The sequence below is a fragment of the Strix aluco genome, chromosome 1, assembly GCF_031877795.1.
Source record: "Strix aluco isolate bStrAlu1 chromosome 1, bStrAlu1.hap1, whole genome shotgun sequence".
NCBI classification, from domain to species: domain Eukaryota; kingdom Metazoa; phylum Chordata; class Aves; order Strigiformes; family Strigidae; genus Strix; species Strix aluco.
In genome coordinates this window covers 135,448,118-135,466,711 of record NC_133931.1, presented here as the reverse complement: position 1 = coordinate 135,466,711, position 18,594 = coordinate 135,448,118, and the positions used below count along the sequence as shown (strand labels likewise).

General features: G+C 40.1%; 1 protein-coding gene across 4 annotated transcripts in view; it reads left to right on the top strand.

Moving 5' to 3' along the window:
• DGKB (diacylglycerol kinase beta) overlaps nt 1-18,594 on the top strand; it is a 356,999-nt gene that overhangs the window by 24,921 nt on the left and 313,484 nt on the right. For all 4 annotated transcript variants that reach the window (XM_074836682.1, XM_074836664.1, XM_074836674.1 and 1 more), the window contains exon 2: nt 6,450-6,710. In XM_074836682.1, coding sequence (XP_074692783.1) covers nt 6,641-6,710 — 70 coding nt within the window. In that variant the 5' untranslated portion in view covers nt 6,450-6,640. The remainder of the gene's footprint in view (nt 1-6,449; nt 6,711-18,594) is intronic.

Below are 18,594 nucleotides of genomic sequence, written 5' to 3'. Positions count from 1 at the left end.
AGAAGTTTTTAATATTGGGAACAGTTTCATGACTCACAGAAGATTTTTGAATTATGTACTGTTTCTCTCATAAGCATAAAATAAATTCCAGTCTGAAAATGTGTCAGTTTATTTTTAGTTTATTCAGTTATATTACTTAAAGCAAGAAGAAAGCCTTTATAAACTTATGATGCATCAGCATATATACATTCTGGTATTTACTTGTCCCAGATTCTCCTTAGGTTTCATTTATTTCAATATTTCTTTTAGTGAAGAAAACACGGAGAAATTTGAATGTACTTATTCTGACTTGGTAGGTAATTAGTGTAGCAACTTGGAAATACAAGCCTAGGAGTTGGAAAAATTTTAAGATTTATCTGAAGTTGCTTTTGAAGTAGTCATGTGATGAAGTTAAGGTACATAAAGAGCAAAGTAAAAAATATAATTAAAAATGTATGCCTGTATTTTAAATGTATGTAACTATATTCAGTAACGTTGCTATCTTGCATTCTTATCAGTTCTTACTGGTGCTCAGTATTTGTTGCTAATATTTCTGTCACAAACTGTAGTATTGATGAAATGTTTTCCCAGAGATCCAAGTATTTGGTGTATCATGGTTTTTGTGCTACATGGATTCCCAGTGTTTGCTGGTATATTCCATCTAAATAATTTGAGGAAGTGAATTTGAGTAATTGTTTCTCTAAGGATACAGTCCATATCTTTGTATTAAAATTTAAATGGATGTTTTTACATGCCCTAGACTAGTACACCTAGGGATAAAGTACTCAGGAGAACGTGCACGCTTTTGAGTTGTGTTAAAGTCACTCCTTTAAAGGGGGACATTTTTGGCTTTGTAAGCAAATTTTCACTGATTTCAGTGTATCAGTGCTTAGAGTTTATATTTCAGAATTACGTTAATTTACATCAGTGAACATCCTTTGCTAAATTGAAAAAGAATGACTTTATGCTAAATACTGTGAAAAACAAGAGGATGTTGTTATGTAAAATATGCCATTTATGTAGGAAGAAGATGTTGTGTTTTGTTATGGGGGCTCTTCTTTTTTCATCCATGCCATTAATCCAGCAGCAATTATAAATTATCATAATACTTCTCTATTTGAGAGTAAAGAAATCAGAATAGTGATTAGCAGATACATTTGGTTGGATTTTTTTTTTCCCCTCAAACTCTTCAGACTGAACTTTCAACTATGCAAATTTAAAGTATTTCTGACATTCGACACATTGTTTTCTACAAAGTATAAAATGAATTGCAGGAATACCTGTGCAAATTATTTTGTATATCTGTACATAATTCCTGCAGTTCTAAGAAATTAGAGATTGTTAGCATGTTTTTGTTGAGGTGTTTTTTTGATTCAGCTGTTTTGACAATAGCAACCTTAAGGGAGAGAATATCCTAGAGGTTCAATAGCAAGTGTGGTCCAGTGCCCAGGAAATACTATGTACTTTGATTCTAACAGGTTAATTAATAGAGAATAAATAGTGAAATAGTGCATCATAATACCTTGTGTATTAATGTTACATCGATCTTAACATACGATCACAAGAGAATGTATTTTATACATGAAGGCTGAGTTGTTCTTCTACAAGTGTTGATGAAATGTTTACTTTTCCAGTGTTTGCTAAACTCATGAATGACACTGAGTTTTCAGAGGAAAGATGCTTTGGTCTTGTCAGTAAAAAGAACATACTTGCTTTCTGAACTGGTTGCAGGAGTTAATAGAGAGAAATGTTTCAGGTATACGTGTCAGCGTGTGGTATCTGGCATGTAAAAATTCTCCTTTGCGAAATCCATGATGTCGCCCACACTGAAATCACAGGATCCAGCTAACTGTGGCGAAGGTGTAGGACCCAACTGAAGGAAATACCAAGTACATTCTGTACAGAAAAGTTCTTGAAAAGCATAATTGCTTCAGCCTCCATAGCAATTAAGGTATAAAATATTCTGTGTTATTTATTCCTATTGTTCAGGCAAAAATCACTAATCAGTCATGTTGTGGAGAACTGTAGTTTCACTGGAAGGAAACTCGTTTCCTTAGGGTTCATGTTCTTTCTCTTTCTTTTTTATTTTTTTTTTCCTTGGGCATACTAAAGCAGGTGGAAATGGGAGAAAAGGACTTGAAGGTCTCAGACTTGTATAGCATGGAAGATACTTAAGATCTGTTATGTTGTCATCTGCATCCTTTCTTATCATCAGCCTTACACTGTGCCTCCTTTATGGAGTAACTGGCAATTAATGATGAAATTGTATGTGAGATGTACATTATGAAAAGGCTGGTGGAAAGCAAAAAATGGCTGCATAATTCCAAAAGCCAGTTTCTGGGTTGTTTTATGTTTCCCTGTTATGGTGAACAGGGGGAGGTCCCCTAAGGCATGCGTTAAGAAGAGTGTCATGCTTTCATTCACGGTAGTGAGGATGGACCCCAGAAGAAGCCCTCCTGCCTTTTAGGAGAAAGTGGAGGGAGTTGGGTTAGTTGAGGAGCTGAACGTGTTTCTGAAGGCCACAGTGCTTCCCTGGAATTCAAGTTCAAAGCTTAACCCAGTACTGTTGATCAGTTTTGTAGGACCAAAAGTAATTTCCCCCCACCCCCGATAGTCTCTGAAAACTCCTATTTTCTTTCAGCGAGGACTTTACAAGGTGTAATGAGATGATTTGAGTGTTGAGGTTGGTGTATAGGGGATGTGCCTTTACATTTGTTTTTTCCTCCATTGTATATTCCTTTCTCTTCTCCACTTCTTAGCCTGGTTTCTGCAGAGCAACTGAGGATTTCAGTGGCATGGGGAATTCCTGGAAATCTAAGTTTGTTAGCATTGTTGGCTGAATGCTAAGTAATTTGATTTGTAGATTTTTTTTTAACAAAGCTTTGCTTCCTAGTTTGGGTATGTGGCCTGGTAGGAATCCTGACAGAAAACTTAATAAACTCTCAAATCCAGAAAGAAAAACATGTTATAAAAGGGAAACTGCAATTCTAAGACTTATTATAGTCAGTGGATAGAGGAGGAAGAAATTTTTTTTTCTAATTCTTTTTGTGATAAAATGAATGGCTTATTAATGTAGTGTTCCTAATTTCTCTTCTTTGTAAGGCCTGCTTTGTGTCTGGTTGAGTGGGCTGTGAATCTTGCCTAAGCATATGCTAACAAAATGTGTGCACAGATCCAATTCCCCTGGAATAGGTGAAACTCTTAGAGAATCGGTGGAAGACTTCCCTACCTGACATCCTATGTATTTTAACTCTGTGCTGTACTGTGTTCTTCAAAGTAATTTATCTCTGCCTGGAGAGGTCAAATCACTGTTTGTATCTGTTTAGTGCTGCTGATCTTTATTTTGCTTGCCAGCAAGCACATTTGATTAATGTTTTAGTTCAAGATTCTTTTTTTTCCTACGTGGTAGTATTATCCCTGTTACTGCTTTCCTCTACATGTAGTTGTGTGTAGGTTTCTCATTTCATGACCTTCCTGGAGTACTGAGAGCACTGAAATAAGGTGCAAAGGAGTGTATTTAAATTAAATGCTACTGAAAAAGATAATGTAAATTAATATTTTCTTCTACAGAAATTAAGATATTTATATAAGATGTAGGTTATCTCGATATGTTCACCTTAACAAATGGTACACATCATATAACGTAAATATGCATTGATGGCTTTTGTCCTTAGTGTCTATATAATGTGCTTGATTTCTTATAGCTATGTTATTATGTATGTATAAAATGGGGAAATGTCTCTGTGAAAGGCTTAACTATGAAAACTAAAGGATGCAGGGAGCTGGGACCTTTCCTTATTTAGGACTGAAGCAGAACTTAATAGGAACCTAAAAAAAGGAAGTCTCTATAAGGTTCCTTTTGCTGAGACTTTCCCCATTATATTTCTGCATATTCCTGCATCACATGAACTGAGGTGGTGTACAGGACCTGGCTGCAGTTCAAAGACCAGCTAGCCATCCTCAGAGGAACACCTAACTCCCCATTGCTGTTCCTGGATTAGACTTGGCAAAGAAGTTACACTAGATCCCCCACAGTCTTCCCTTTTAAACGAAGGAACTTTCATTTGGACAGCTTTCCAAGATAAGAATGTAGCCTTAAACTCTTTTTGTATCTTCCGTGATAAATCTGCTGGCTTACACATAGGCTACATCTTCTTTCCTGTTGACTGCCCTGCCCGTAATAAATTTTTCCATTGCTCTCATCTCATTCAGGTCATGTACCTTTTCTTGCAACACTGTAGGCAGTAGAGCCTGGGTGTCTGGTAAAGGGAAAAGGTGGTCATTTAGATCTGAAGTTGGAGAAGGGGAAGTTAACAGGAAAACATCCGTTTTCACTGCCCATATACCATGTATACAACAAACCCTGTAAGTGGTCAACTAAAGGTGTTGCATGTGAATAGACTGATCAGTTTAGAGCGCACAACAGTTATTACCTGGCTAGCGATAGCAATTCTAGTGGTAAGCTGCTTATCACAAATATTCATAATAAATAATTGAGATAATCTCTAACTGCACAGCAATGTTAGCTTTTGCAGGTAATGAAGCTAATGTAGTTAAGAATACAAAAAGTAATATGGGATGAAATTGTAGAAAATTTTGGTTCTATTAAATCAATTATGCAAATATAAAAACATTTTCAGTAAAACCTCATCAGTTGTCAAGAATATGAGAAAAATATACCTATTTGAAGAAATAAAATTGTCTTCAATACAATCTAATCAACTGCCAGAAATGAAACATCTCTAATTTGATTAAAACGTTCCTGTTGACCATAGTTATTTTCTTTTGTCATAAAGACTGAGGTTCTAAAGACAGAATGATACCTTTTCTTACTGAATATTGCTTTTAGCTTTTGTAGTTACTGCCCTTTTTCTGTCACTGACATTGATTCATTGATGTTTGAGGATTGATGTGCATTGCACTTGGCCAACATTATCTGCGTTAATGTTGTTTTTTCCATCCCAATCTCCATGCTTATATTACTTTTTGTTATTTGTTCAGTCAGTGTTTCTAGATCTTACCTCTTCCAATTTGTCACTATGTTTTATTCTAACTTGAGGAGATGAAGAGCATAGGAATCTCTTCTGGTTCAGATTTTAAAAAGACGAGGCAGCTGCCAAGTAGCCTGTTGTTGTATTTAGGTAGCCTTACTTGCTCATACTATAGGTGCATATACTCAAATCATTCACCAAGAAGGGTCTGAGAGCAATGAAAGCATCCTCGGACTAAGGTGTCTTTCTTCCTGAGTTTTTGTCCAGGAATGATACTCATATATATATAAGACAGGAAAAAAAAAGGTGTTGTCTATCATTGGGTTAATGTATATTTTTTCACATACTTCTGTTCCTAACTACTCTTCTTTTTTTTTTTTCCTCCCTTCTCATGACATCTTACTCCTTTTTCTTTCCTCTCCCAGCTGCCAACATTTTCCTTTTTAGTAGTCTTTCCATTACTGTGTCAGTCTCTTCTGGTGTGAATTTTTCCTTTGCTCTTTTTGTAATTTGACCCTTGTAAATGACACATTGCTAGGCATATAAAGAGATTCCACTTACAGTCTAAAATTAGCTTTCTAGTCTAAACTTGTCATCTAGGCAACCTCTGTAATCAATAGTGAAAGATAAATACCCCAAGAAGGCAATTCATCACATTTTAAGATTATGTTGAAACTGGAGGGATTAATTGCTGTCTGGGCCACCTGTCTCTTTCTGCTGATTAAAGAGAGCCCTATATGACAATCTCAGATGAGGTACCTGACTTTCAGATGGCTAAAATTAGATTGAAGGTATCCTACCTGTTGTGCAAGGTGTGGTGTTGGTAATGCATTGCCTTTGTAAGGTCTGTCCTACAGAGGTGGAAACTGCATAAAATTGGAATGAGATGGCACCCACAGTTTGATCTTTTTGTTCCTGAACTGATTTGCAATGGTGCCAACAGTTATATTTGATTTTCAGTAGTGACTTCAGCGATGTTGTGACATTCTAGAAATCACACCCCTACTATTTTGTTAGAATAGTTAATATTTATATAGCTGTCATGTGAAAACTGCAGAATCCATTTAATTTTTGACATGGGGAGTTAGAAGCTTCAGAACATTTCCTGCAAGGCCATACGGCACTGTACAACAACATAATTGGATACAAACCCAATTATATGAATCATAGGGAACTAAGTTTACTGATAGATAATATCTACTATTGCAGTGGTTGTTACTAAATCACAAACATCCACACACAATATGTCCAGATACAATTTGATCATAAACAGTCAATAATTTTTGATTATCAGTGCTGCACATAAGCATTTGGAATTACAAAAATAAAATTCAGTAATGCATGTAAAACTATTTATGGGCAAATAGTGAATGGAAAGATTTTGAGCAAAACTGTATACAAGAAAATATTTATCAGTTACAATTAAACCCATAGGAAAACTGGTATTTATGCTTCTAATATTGGATCTTCTTTTAACAGTGCTGTAACTCACCACTGAACCAACACACTGGGAACAGTTCATAGCATCAAAAACTTTATCCACATAGACTGATGCCATCTCTCCAGTCTCCACGCACTGTGATCTGAAGCTACAAATCTTTATGGAGTTTATATCACCTGGATCAAAGGGAATGTTTTTCTGATATTTAACGAGGACCCTTACTGCCAGTATGACGAGCCAGGAGAAGTGGGTTAACCTTAGTCCTGGAGAGTTCTCTCAGCTTCAGAAATATGCAGAATGTAAGTAATTTTTAAAATATGTGATTTTATGACTAATTAAGAATATTTTGAATGCAGAATATAATATTATTATGTTATTGATATTATTCACCATCAAATAAGAGGTTAAATTATGTTTATGTGGGTTTTTTTAACAGAAAATGTTATAAATTATGTTTAGGTTTTTTAATCCAAAAGATATGTTATTTGGAGGGGAAAAAAAAGACAGTTACTCCATAATTTATTTTTTTTTTACTGAACAATTATTATCCAGTATGGTACCATGTAGACTGACTATGGGTTATGTGACTAAGGATATTTGGAGAGTGTGTTTTTATGGCTTTGCTGCCTTAAATTCACCATAACAATTTGTCAGCCGCTAGAGTGGGGTTTGTAGTTAAAAAGAAATCTTGCCTAGTCATGGAGGAAGCATGGAGATTCCAGGAGAAACACATCTAGGGGTTCAAAATGAAGATGTTTCTAATACTGTAAACGATGCAAAGGAGGAGTTGCCCTGTGAAAGAGCAGGAAACAAAAATATCTCTGAGGTTAAGATCCAGTTCTTTAGTTACTGCTCAGGCAAAACTTTTGAGCTGCCCGAGCAACTTCAATGACTCAGAATTATGTGCTTAGAAGACGAATTACTGAACTGAGAAGTTAGGTTTAAGAGACGGTTTATGAAGCCTGATAAGAACTGAACTGGAAAAGACAATAACATTTAGGAAGTTTTCCTGTATGGTAAGTAATCTAAATTTGTATTTTTTAAAACAGAGAAAGTCTCATATGATTTATGAATGTTGTTGACTTGCTACTAAAGGAAAAGGTAAAACGAAGACTGGTGATTGGTTTTTTTGTGCCTGTGACATCACAGCATATAATTAATTGTATTGCAGTGTAGTCATCTAACAGAATAATCATAAAATGATTATTAGAGTTAACTTTCATATTACATTCCATGGGAATGTGATTAAGATTCATAATATTTTCATGATACCAAGTTAAGCCATGAATGATACTTTATATAATGCAATGTCATTGAACCAAAAAAAAATCAGGTAGACATATTTACATAATTCTTTCTGAACAGGTGTATTTGAGTCTCACAGTTTTCTACAACAATTGCTGTACAGTTTGAATTATTCTCTTTATTAACAAAGTGTATTTCCTTCCCATGCCACCTTCTTGTCTCAAAGGATAAGCTATAGAGATAGCTTCCACCTGTTCTATGAAGATGACTGTTGCTGCCAGACTTTGCTGAAATCAGTATTACAGTTTCTGAGAATAGCAGAGGAATAGGTCCACCCAGGTTCTAAGAGACAAATTAAGTGCCCATCTTTAGACTAACAGAACTCAGGAGGCACCTAGATGAGTTGCTTGTCTTCTGCATCAATTGACTTTAGTCACATAAAGGAATTTTCAAACCATATTGAGATACAGGCTGCACAGATAATAAGCTTAAAGTACTTCTGGATTTAGGCTATATGTGCAGAAGTGTAGCTGATTGAGCGTGGACATTATAGATTCAGATGTCCTGGTCTTAGAGGTCTGAATTTAACCTGAATTCCCTTTTTAGTCAGCAGAGTAGGTGTGTGGATCATTCACCCTATAAATTCTAGTGCTCAGACAGGGACATGTGCTTTCCATTTTCTGACTGAAAGACACTTTGTTCCAGTTCAGTGTTGTTCTGCTTTTAATTAATCTTCTGTCAGCTTGATGATAGCCTGTCTACTGTTGCAAGTACAGTTAAACAAGGCCAGCTCCTAGCTCTGTTTGCAGGTACTGTCCTTGGTATTCCATTGAGAAGTTCCTACCACATCTTGTCTGCCTGCCTTCTTCATCACATATTTACAGTATGATTTTCAGCTTTATCCAAGTGTATTGTCTTGTGAACACAAACCCTGAATGTAAAGTTTCTTTCCTGAATACCCACCAGCTTTTCCCAATTTCCATGAATGTAACTGAGCAGCAAAGGAGAATGAGTTCTCCACCACTTCTTCCTAATCACAAAACATTTCACTCTAGACTACACTCAGAACTTACTATTAAGTGAATATTTTCCAGTAAATTAATCCAAGGAATATCCATAATTTCATTTTACCAAATTATTTTTGAGCTCAATTCAAGGCAAATTTATACTTCCAATTTAAGACCTTTCTTCATCTGCTCACCATACTTAAATAATTCGAGGCTTCAAATGAATTTTTTTGAACAGTTTAAATATTACTTTAAAAAGAAGAAAAGTGTATTTCTAGAATTCGAAGAGCATATTACCTAATACTTGGCTCTTTCCAGTTAATGTGCATATGTGTGGTTTTTAGCAGAATAATTATTTCCAAAGTCTGTTCCTCTGTGTCCTCCTTGCTAGTCAAATTAAAAATCTCTTCTCTCTTCTTGTTCTAAAGAGAGAGTAGTAGAAAATATTTTGCATTAGATCTTTGCCTGTTTTTAAAATGCCTCAGAAGAATACGTGAAAAGAAAGAGAACTGAGACAACTGATGATCTCTTTATGTAGTAGTAATAGTAATGATATAATGTAGCACACACCAAATCCAGAAGATTCTAGGGAAATACATGCACTCAAGAGAAGAAAATTAATATTCTTTTTCTTCTTTAGATTTCATGATCAATACTGGCTGTTGGAGAGGTAGGTGAAAAGATGCAGGGTTTTTTCCTGCATAAAAACATCACTGCATAGGGTAAGATACATACAGGACTTTTCAGGCAGAGACTGTTTCTTCTAAATTGTGTATTACCAGGTATATGCATAGTTCTGTACTACTGCTAACAGCATCCTGAATTGTAAGGACAGTAGAGAGAAACAATATAAATAGCTTCATTGTGATTATTATCTGTATGGTAAGTTTGATTAGTTTGGACAGGGTTTTTTGTATCGCTTTTATTAAATGAATTTTGTATCTCCTTTTAATTAAATAAAGTTTTATGCCTGTTGTAGTCCAAATTATATGTTAAGGGGAGTTTAAAGGATTGTGCTTAAAAGCAAGTGAGAAAATATTGAAGGGATTGGAAACAGTTAAAGCAAGACTGCTTCATCATTCAGCTAGGCTTTAAAAGAAAGAAGGAAGGTCTGCCCTTCCCTTAGTAGGCAGAGAGAGGTGGAGGAAAAGGCCTCTGAGCTCTGGCAGCATGTGCACTCTGGGGAAATAGCTTGGTTTTGTGTTGTCCTTTTGAGTTTTTCAACAGAACGTGCCCTGAGGAAGAAGCCTGAAAAAGACTTTTTGCAAAACTTTTGGCAGTGATTTTTTCCCAGGCTGGTGGAGGAGGACTTGGGCAAACTGTCACAGGCTGAAGATAGAAATAGATGTTGGAGTGCTACTGAAATGGCTGTGAGAACAGGATCAGCAGCTGTAGCATCAATAGCTACTGCAAGAACTAGACAGTAAGAATTTTATAGGGGAACGGGAAGGAGGAACTGGTGAAATAGATCCCTGAAGAGAAACAGGAAGGTCAGCAGAAGTTTTGGTCCAGAATTAAGTTGCCAGAGACTCTTGGGTGGGTTTGATTCTGTGGTCCTCACAGACGGAAAAGATTTTCTTTTACAATGGGTATAAATGATAACCTATGGGGAACTTCATACGTGTGGCAGCTGGTCACCAGCAGCTATGGGCCATTATGCAATCCTTCAAAGGGTCTCAGGCTTCTAGTACCACATGGAATTGTGCTAATTCTAATGAGGAAATGGCCCTCATCAAAGAATGCAGATTGCTAAAACCAGCTATTTTTTGGCTGTTTGGAAAGTGGAGAGAGAAAATTGCTGAGAATAGTTTTACCCCAGGTATTGGATTTTAGAAGTATGGTGTTTCAGCTGCGTTGAGTAAAGATGGAGGAAATTTAAGTTCCCATAAAGTTTTGTCAGAGCCTGTCAGTCTGGCTGAAAGATGGAGTCTGCCAGCACTGTGGGTACGATATCCCATGCACTTGGAGAACTTCATGAAGAAGGATAATGGGCCTAATGAGAGATCCCCTCTTTGCATGCAAGGCTTGTTGGGGATAGAATGGCCAGAAAAAGGGGCCAGTTCATGATTTGTGGAGTCTGAATCCTAATTCTGAGTCTGTGACTGGGCCTAAAAATCTGACTGAAAGAAACTGGAGTCCCACTCAAGGGTTTGCACTTGCTTTAGTTCTTCTGAGAGGTGAAATATGAACTATGCTTATTGATACAGCACTAATTTTTTTCTTAAGATCTGTGAATTTAAATCCCTGGTGCACATTCCTGTGTTGTACCAGTTTAGAGAAAATAGATAGAAATATTGTATCTGGTAGGTTTAGGCTCTAGTCAGATTTATTCTTTAAAAAAGCTGCACTCTGTCCAAAGGAAGGTAATTATATACAGTCTGCAATAATGAAGATATTAAATCCAACTTTGTGTTAGACTGAAATCCAGAATAGAAAAGATACAAAGTTATGAGCTTGTTTTTCATTTAATCAGTCATAGTTGGGACTTGGCCTCTGGAGATAGTTTCATAAATTAAGTTGTTGTGGGTGGTGGAGAGGTGGGCACCAATGCCAGCTGCAGAAGTATTAGTGGATTTCTTTCCTTTCTCTCATCAGGAATTCAGTGTTAGGTCTTGAAGAGAATGTAAGATAGGTATGATAAGCTGAGCATTTCTGAAGGAAAAAAGCTGATATACAGCGTGATCTGGATCTCTGAGTTGGGCTTTCTAATGACTTAAAATGCTTAGTGTTCCTACCATGATATATGCCTATCTATGACATCTATCTACCCAAACAGAAGCCAGTCAGTTCTCCAGTTAACCTGTCTAGGGTAGTGTCATACTGACTGTGTCCACAACTGTGAGTAAGGAGGAATCTTCTCATGGCAGTCAGGTGGGATACCCAGGTGTACGGGCAGTTTGCGCGGCAGTTTGCGCAGGCAGGGTGAGCGGACAGGGCATAGTGCCTCTCCTGGGTCTAGAGGTTATCTGAGCTAGCTGTCATCTTATCATCCTCCACGAGAAGACTGAACTATGGTCTCCACTCACATCAAAACCACCACCAGAAAGAACATGGTGACCCGGACAGAGCTGCCACACAAACATGCAGTGGTCCAGGTCCCGGGCTCCAGGGAGTGCCTGAGCCTGTCAATCCTGCCAGAGGGCAGCACGGACACCTGTGTGTGCTGTGATCAGCTGGATGACCTGCTTAGCCTGGTAGCGGAACTCAAAGAAGAGGTTGAAAGATTAAGAAGTATTAGGGAGTACAAAAGGGAAATTGATTGGTGGAGTAGCACCTTGGCACCCCTGAAGCAACAGGAGCAAACGGAAGCTCCAAAAGAGGCAGGCGATCCCTCACCCTCTTGCTACCAGGCAGAAGGAGGGGACCTAAGAGATGGGGGAGACTGGAAACAGGTCCCCGCTCAGGGAGGTAGGAACATCCTCTCCCAACCTCCCTCACCTTCCATGGTGTCCCTTCACAATAGATATGGGGCCCTGGAACTTTTGAATGAAGTGGAGAAGGATGAAGAAAATGAGACAAACAAGGAGGAAGATGATGGTCCACCAAGGCTGGGTCGCTTTAGACCACGTATTAAAACCAATTCTAAAAAGAATCCCAGAAGGGTCATTGTAGCGGGTGACTCCATTCTGAGGGGTGTCAAAGGCCCAATATGCAGACCAGACCAAGTTCATAGAGAAGTCTGCTGCCTCCCTGGGGCCTGGGTGAAGGACCTCATGGCAAAACTCCCTGCTCCGGTGAGACCCAATGACTACTACCCTCTCTTGGTTTTTCAGGTAGGTAGTGACGATATTACCAGGAGAAGTCCTAAATCAGTGAAGAGAGATTTCAGGGCCTTGAGGAAACTGGTTAAGGGGTTGGGGCCACAAATTGTGTACTCCTCCATCCCTTCAGTTGCGGGGATGGATGAAGAAGATTACAGGAGAACTCAACAGATGAACTTGTGGCTCTGAGACTGGTGTTACCGGCAGGGCTTTGTATTTTTCAATCGTGGGTTAGTATACAGGACATCAGACCTTTTGGCATCAGATGGAATGCACCTGTCCTAGAAGGGGAAAAGGATCTTGGGGCAGGAGTTAGCTGGTCTCACTGAGAGAGCTTTAAACCAGATTTGAAGGGGGAAGGGGACAAAACTGGAAATCCCAGACATAAGCCCAAGGGTAGATTACCAGTTTGTGGACTGTTGTGCCAACGATGACCCTCACCCTGCCATCTCAGTGGAGGCAAGGGATGGAGACATGCAGCACAACAAAGATGCAGGGGATATTGATGGATCAGTAACTGTGGTAATATCTGTGAAAGTTGAGTGAACAGACCAGAGAAGGTGCCCTGCTGGACCTCCTCTTTGTGAACAGAGAAGGACTTGTGGATGATGTGGCGACTGGAGGCTGACTAGGGTACAGCAATCATGAAATAATGGTGTTCTCTATTCTTAGAGAGGCCAGGAGAGGGGGCAGCAGAACTGACATCCTGGACTTCCAAAGAGCTGACTTTGTCTTGTTTAGGCACCTGCTTGACAGAATCCTTTGGGAGATGGTCCTGAAGGCTATAGGGGTCCAGGAAGGCTGGACACTCTTTAAGAAGGAAGTCTTAATGGCACAGGAGCAGGCTGTCCCCAGGTGCTGTAAGAGAAGCTGGTGACAGAGAAGACCACCTCGGCTAAACAGGGAGCTTTGACTGCAACTCAGGGGGAAAAGGAGAGTTTACAGCCTTTGGAAGAAGGGGCTAGTGACTCACAATTATTACAAAGACACTGTGAGGCTATGCAGGGCGGAAATCATAGAATCATAGAATCATCTAGGTTGGAAGGGACCTTGAAGATCATCTAGTCCAACCATTAACCTAGCACTGACAGATCCCAACTACACCATATCCCTAAGTGCTATGTCAACCTGCCTCTTGAACACCTCCAGGGATGGGGACTCCACCACCTCGTTGGGCAGCCCATTCCAATGCCTAACTACCCGTTCTGTAAAGAAATACTTCCTAATATCTAGTCTAAACCTTCCCTGGCGCAACTTGAGGCCATTACCTCTTGTCCTATCACTTATTACTTGATTAAAGAGGCTCATCCCCAGCTTTCTGCAACCTCCTTTCAGGTAGTTGTAGAGGGCGATGAGGTCTCCCCTCAGCCTCCTCTTCTCCAGACTAAACAACCCCAGTTCCCTCAGCCGCTCCTCGTACAACATGTGCTCCAGACCCTTCACTAGCTTTGTTGCCCTTCTCTGGACATGCTCGAGTAATTCAATGAGGAGATCTAAAGCCCAGCTAGAAATTAATCTGGCTTCAGCAGTCAAGGATAACAAGAAATGTTTCTATAAGAACATCAACAGCAAAAGAAAGACCAAGGAGAGCCTCCATCCCCTGCCAGACTCAGGAGGAAACATGGTAACAAGTAATGATGAAAAGGCTGAGGTGCTTAATGCCTTCTTTGTCTCAGTCTTTAATAACAAGACTAGTTGTACTGAGGGAATCCAGCCTCCTCAGCCACAAGACAGAGTCTGGGAGAACAACACCCACAATCTAGGAGGAGACAGTCAGTGACCTACTGCATCACACAGACACACACAAATCTATGGGACCGGATGGGATACACCCGAGGGTGCTGAAGGAGCTGGCTGGGGTGCTCGCCAAGCCGCTTTCCATCATTTACCAGCAGTCCTGGCTGACCGGGGAGGTCCCAACAAATTGGAAATTGGCCAATGTGACACCGATATATAAGAAGGGTCGGAAGGATGATCCCGGAAATTACAGGCCTGTCAGCTTGACTTCGGTGCCTGGGAAGCTGATGGAGCAGCTCATCCTGAGTACCATCATACAACACATGCGGGACAACCAGATGATCAGGCCCAGTCAGTATGGGTTTATGAAAGGCAGGTCCTGCTTGACAAAGCTAATCTCTTTCTATGACAGGGCGACCTGCTCATTGGATGAGGGAAAGGCTGTGGATGTTGTTTACCTTGACTTTAGTAAGGCCTTTGACACCGTTTCCCACAGCATTCTCCTGGCAAAACTGGCTGCTTGAGGCTTGGATGGGCACACTCTTTGCTGGGTAAAAAACTGGCTGGATGGCCGGGCCCAAAGAGTTGTGGTGAACGGAGTTAAATCCAGTCGGTGGCCGGTCACGAGTGGTGTCCCCCAGGGCTCGGTTTTGGGGCCACTCCTCTTTAACATTTTATTGATGATCTGGACAAGGGGATCGAGTGCACCCTCAGTGAGTTTGCAGATGACACCAAGTTGGGTGGGAGTGTTGATCTGCTCGAGGGTAGGGAGGCTCTGCAGAGAGATCTGGACAGGCTGGAGCGATGGGCTAAGGCCAACTGTAGGAGTTTCAATAAGGCCAAATGCCGGGTGCTGCACTTGGGCCACAACAACCCCCAGCAGCACTACAGGCTTGGGGAGGAGTGGCTGGAGAGCTGCCAGTCAGAGAGAGACCTGGGGGTGTTGATTGACAGCTGCCTGAACGTGAGCCAGCAGTGTGCCCAGGTGGCCAAGAAGGCCAATGGTATCCTGGCTTGTATCAGAAATAGCATGGCCAGCAGGGACAGGGAAGTGATCTTACCCCTGTACTCGGCACTGGTGAGGCCGCACCTCAATTACTGTGTTCAGTTTTGGGCCCCTCACTACAAAAAGGACATGGAATTACTCGAGTGTGTCCAAAGAAGGGTAACGAAGCTGGTGCAGGGTCTGGAGCACATGTCGTAGGAGGAGCGGCTGAGGGAACTGGGGGTGTTTAGTGTGGAGAAGAGGAGGCTGAGGGGAGACCTCATTGCCCTCTACAACTACGTGAAAGGAGGTTGCAGAGAGCTGGGGACAAGTCTCTTCAATGAAGTAACAAGTGATAGGACAAGAGGTAATGGCCTCAAGTTGCACCAGGGAAGTTTTAGACTGGATGTTAGGAAGTATTTCTTTACAGAACGGGTTGTTAGGCATCAGAACGGGCTGCCCAGGGCAGTGGTTGAGTCCCCATCCCTGGAGGTGTTGTAAGAGTAGGGTCAACAGCGCTTAGGGATATGGTGTAGCTGGGAACTGTCAATGTTAGGTTAATGGTTGGACTAGGTGACATTCAAGGTCTTTTCCAACCTTAATGATTCTGTATGCAGAACTTGTTTCTTGCCTCCATGCCCACGCTGAAGAAGGGCATCCAACTTATTTAAGGTACAACAGGCTATTTAGGGACAGGGACAATGCAGAAGAAAGTGCTGACCTCCTTCCTTTTACTAAAGGGTCTACCAAAGTATTCAGGAGTTACTTTATTTCATGACAAAGGCAAATACATTTGAGTCCTTTCAGTCCCTCTCTGGCTACTATATATTCTAATTTAAAACAATCTTTTCGGAACTAATGGCTTTCCTAGAACTTTGAATTGTATGTGGTAATGGCACAAAGTCATGTCACACTGAGTGACTTTTTGAGTATCTTATTGTAGTCTTATGTTCATGTCTTAGCTGATTTCAGGGATCCTTCCCTCTCTTCTGACTTCAAGAAACTTTATATGCCAGCTGCAGGGAGACATGTTCTAAGAGAGGAAAATAGTGAATTTATATGCATTTGTGACTATCAGATGGCAAAATTGGGACCCACTCTGCTGTTTGTAAGGTCCTCTATTCCTCTGCAGAACAGAGGATGCTCCCAGAAATATCAGACTTATTCAGGAGTTCTGATATAAAGGGATTATAGCCAACAAAATGCAAGGCTACTGTTGCTGCTGCAGACTGTCAACTGCTAGCAAGAGGTCATATATCATAACAGAAAGAGACTTAGTCCGTTTAGTAAAAGTAGAGAAGGCAATAGACCTTTAGAGTAAACTTGTAATACAAAATCTTTAAAGATGTTAACAAACTGGTCCAGAGTAGGATCAGTTCAGTGAAGCACCAGCTGGTTTTAGCTTCAATTCTTGTCCTAAAGAGCTGTTTCTGATTCCTGAATGATTGAGTGATGGGGTCAAAAATACGATGATGGCTCAGAAAATTGCAACTTTCATTTAGGGGCAACAAAACTATGGAGCAAATGGTCTCAGTTGTGTTAGTGCTGACACACTTTATTTGACCATTTTAGGAAAGCTAGTGAAAATGTCAAAGTTTTGTACCTATTTAGATCTCTTATGGAAGAAATGTTAAAGGAATTAGAGAAAGAAAAGAATTGATGCAGCCTCTTAGATAGTACCAAGTTGCATTGATCCCAAATTCCAGAGATAAAGTACTGTTAGAAAAGGCTGTTGTTATTACAAACTCACCATTTGAGTACAGACAGGCACTGGCCATGCTTGCTGTGTGACGAATGGGACACTGTCCTGTCATCAGGAGCACTTGGTGCCTCACTAGAAGATGGAGATTTACTTGCAGCCATCTTGCACATCTGCTTCCTCCAGGAGAATGGGGGAGAGAAGGCGATTGCAACACCTGGAGAAGATTGTAATGTTTACTCAGTCTCACTGAGCAGTGAAACACAATAGTTCAATACAGTACAGATAGTGAACTGGTTGTGCTGAGACTGGATAGTGTTTGACCTTAATTTTTAGGATAATCATATTATTTTCTAGATTATATTACTAAGTTTCCAGTGTTACCACTGGGAGCATAGTTGCTGTTTAGGTATCTGGGAAAGATTAAGTTAGTCAGAGCTCTAGCACTGCCAATAGTATCAGGGCTTGTGTTAACTCTTAGAAGTGCAGATAGATCCATGGTTCTTAAATAAAATAGTCAGACTCCCAGATGCTGGTCCTTTGTTGCAATAGAAGGGAATTATCAGTAAGTCTTTAAGGGAAGAGTCGATGACTATGCATTTCCATTTTCAAGGATATCATTGCAAGAAGCAATTCTAGAGAGTTCATACGAAGTCCAACATAGAAGCCCTAATTCTCAGGTTTCTGTGGCTGTGGGATCCATGGTGTGCAGTGGCTGGCAGCAATACTTCCTCTCTTAGAATCCTGAGAGGCAAATGGTGTCATCTCACCTTGGTTCCTGTTTCCTCTGTCAAAAATAATCATTTCTTTCTGGAATTGAAGCTGCACAGATACATGCTGCCAGTCATTAACACCCAGTGTTGCAGCATCAGCTGTTACTGACACTGAACACATCTTATGGTTATTACAAATCTGACATATGGTCATAAAATTACTGAGCGTGTATTTATACACTGTAAAATATATAAACATTGATTATGTCTTTGTTACATTTCCTGTGTTTCTATGTATCTTTCATATTTCTTTACCTTTATTGTTTGGTTGTTTCTATGGTCATTTGCATGTAAACAGTGAGAAGCTTTTGTTTCTTAAGAGTTCATCTGTTCCTATTGCTTATTCCCTATTATAAAGATTTGGGGGATAATTCAATTGGTTGCTGTGGAAATGAGCCTGATGTCACAAACAGAGAATTCCAGTTCACCAAGCCTTGAAGAAACAAAATGAAGGGAGAAGGGACTAATTGGGGACCCACGTGACTGTGGCAGAATCTCAGCTCTCATTAAAAGCGTGTATTTTTAGTCTTTGTGTTTCTATAGAAGAGCTTGAAAGTGTAATTCAAATGATGAGAATCCATGACTCATCAGACAAACTGAAAAAAATAGCTTTGAGAGAAGGGATGATCCCTCTTCGCTTTTATGGGATTCTAACTCAAAGAACCAGTAGCTCATGGCAGGTCCCCTCAGCCGAGCAAAGCTTCATATGCAGGATGAGAGAAGGGGAAAGCTGCTTGTCCAGCTCGTCCACTGAAAAAATATACTTTGCTACTGGCATTACCGCTTACACTGTTCTGCCTCTCCTGGATTTCTGAAGAAAGGAGAGCCAAAACTGCCATCCTTGTTGCTTTTGAGAACAGGAGATAGGTTGCTCTTGAACACTGAAATCAAAAATTGGAGGCCTCTGTTTGAAAAAGAGTGGGCTTAGGCTGCCTGATGGTGTCAGAAGGCTTCTCTCCCTCTGCCATTTGTTGGG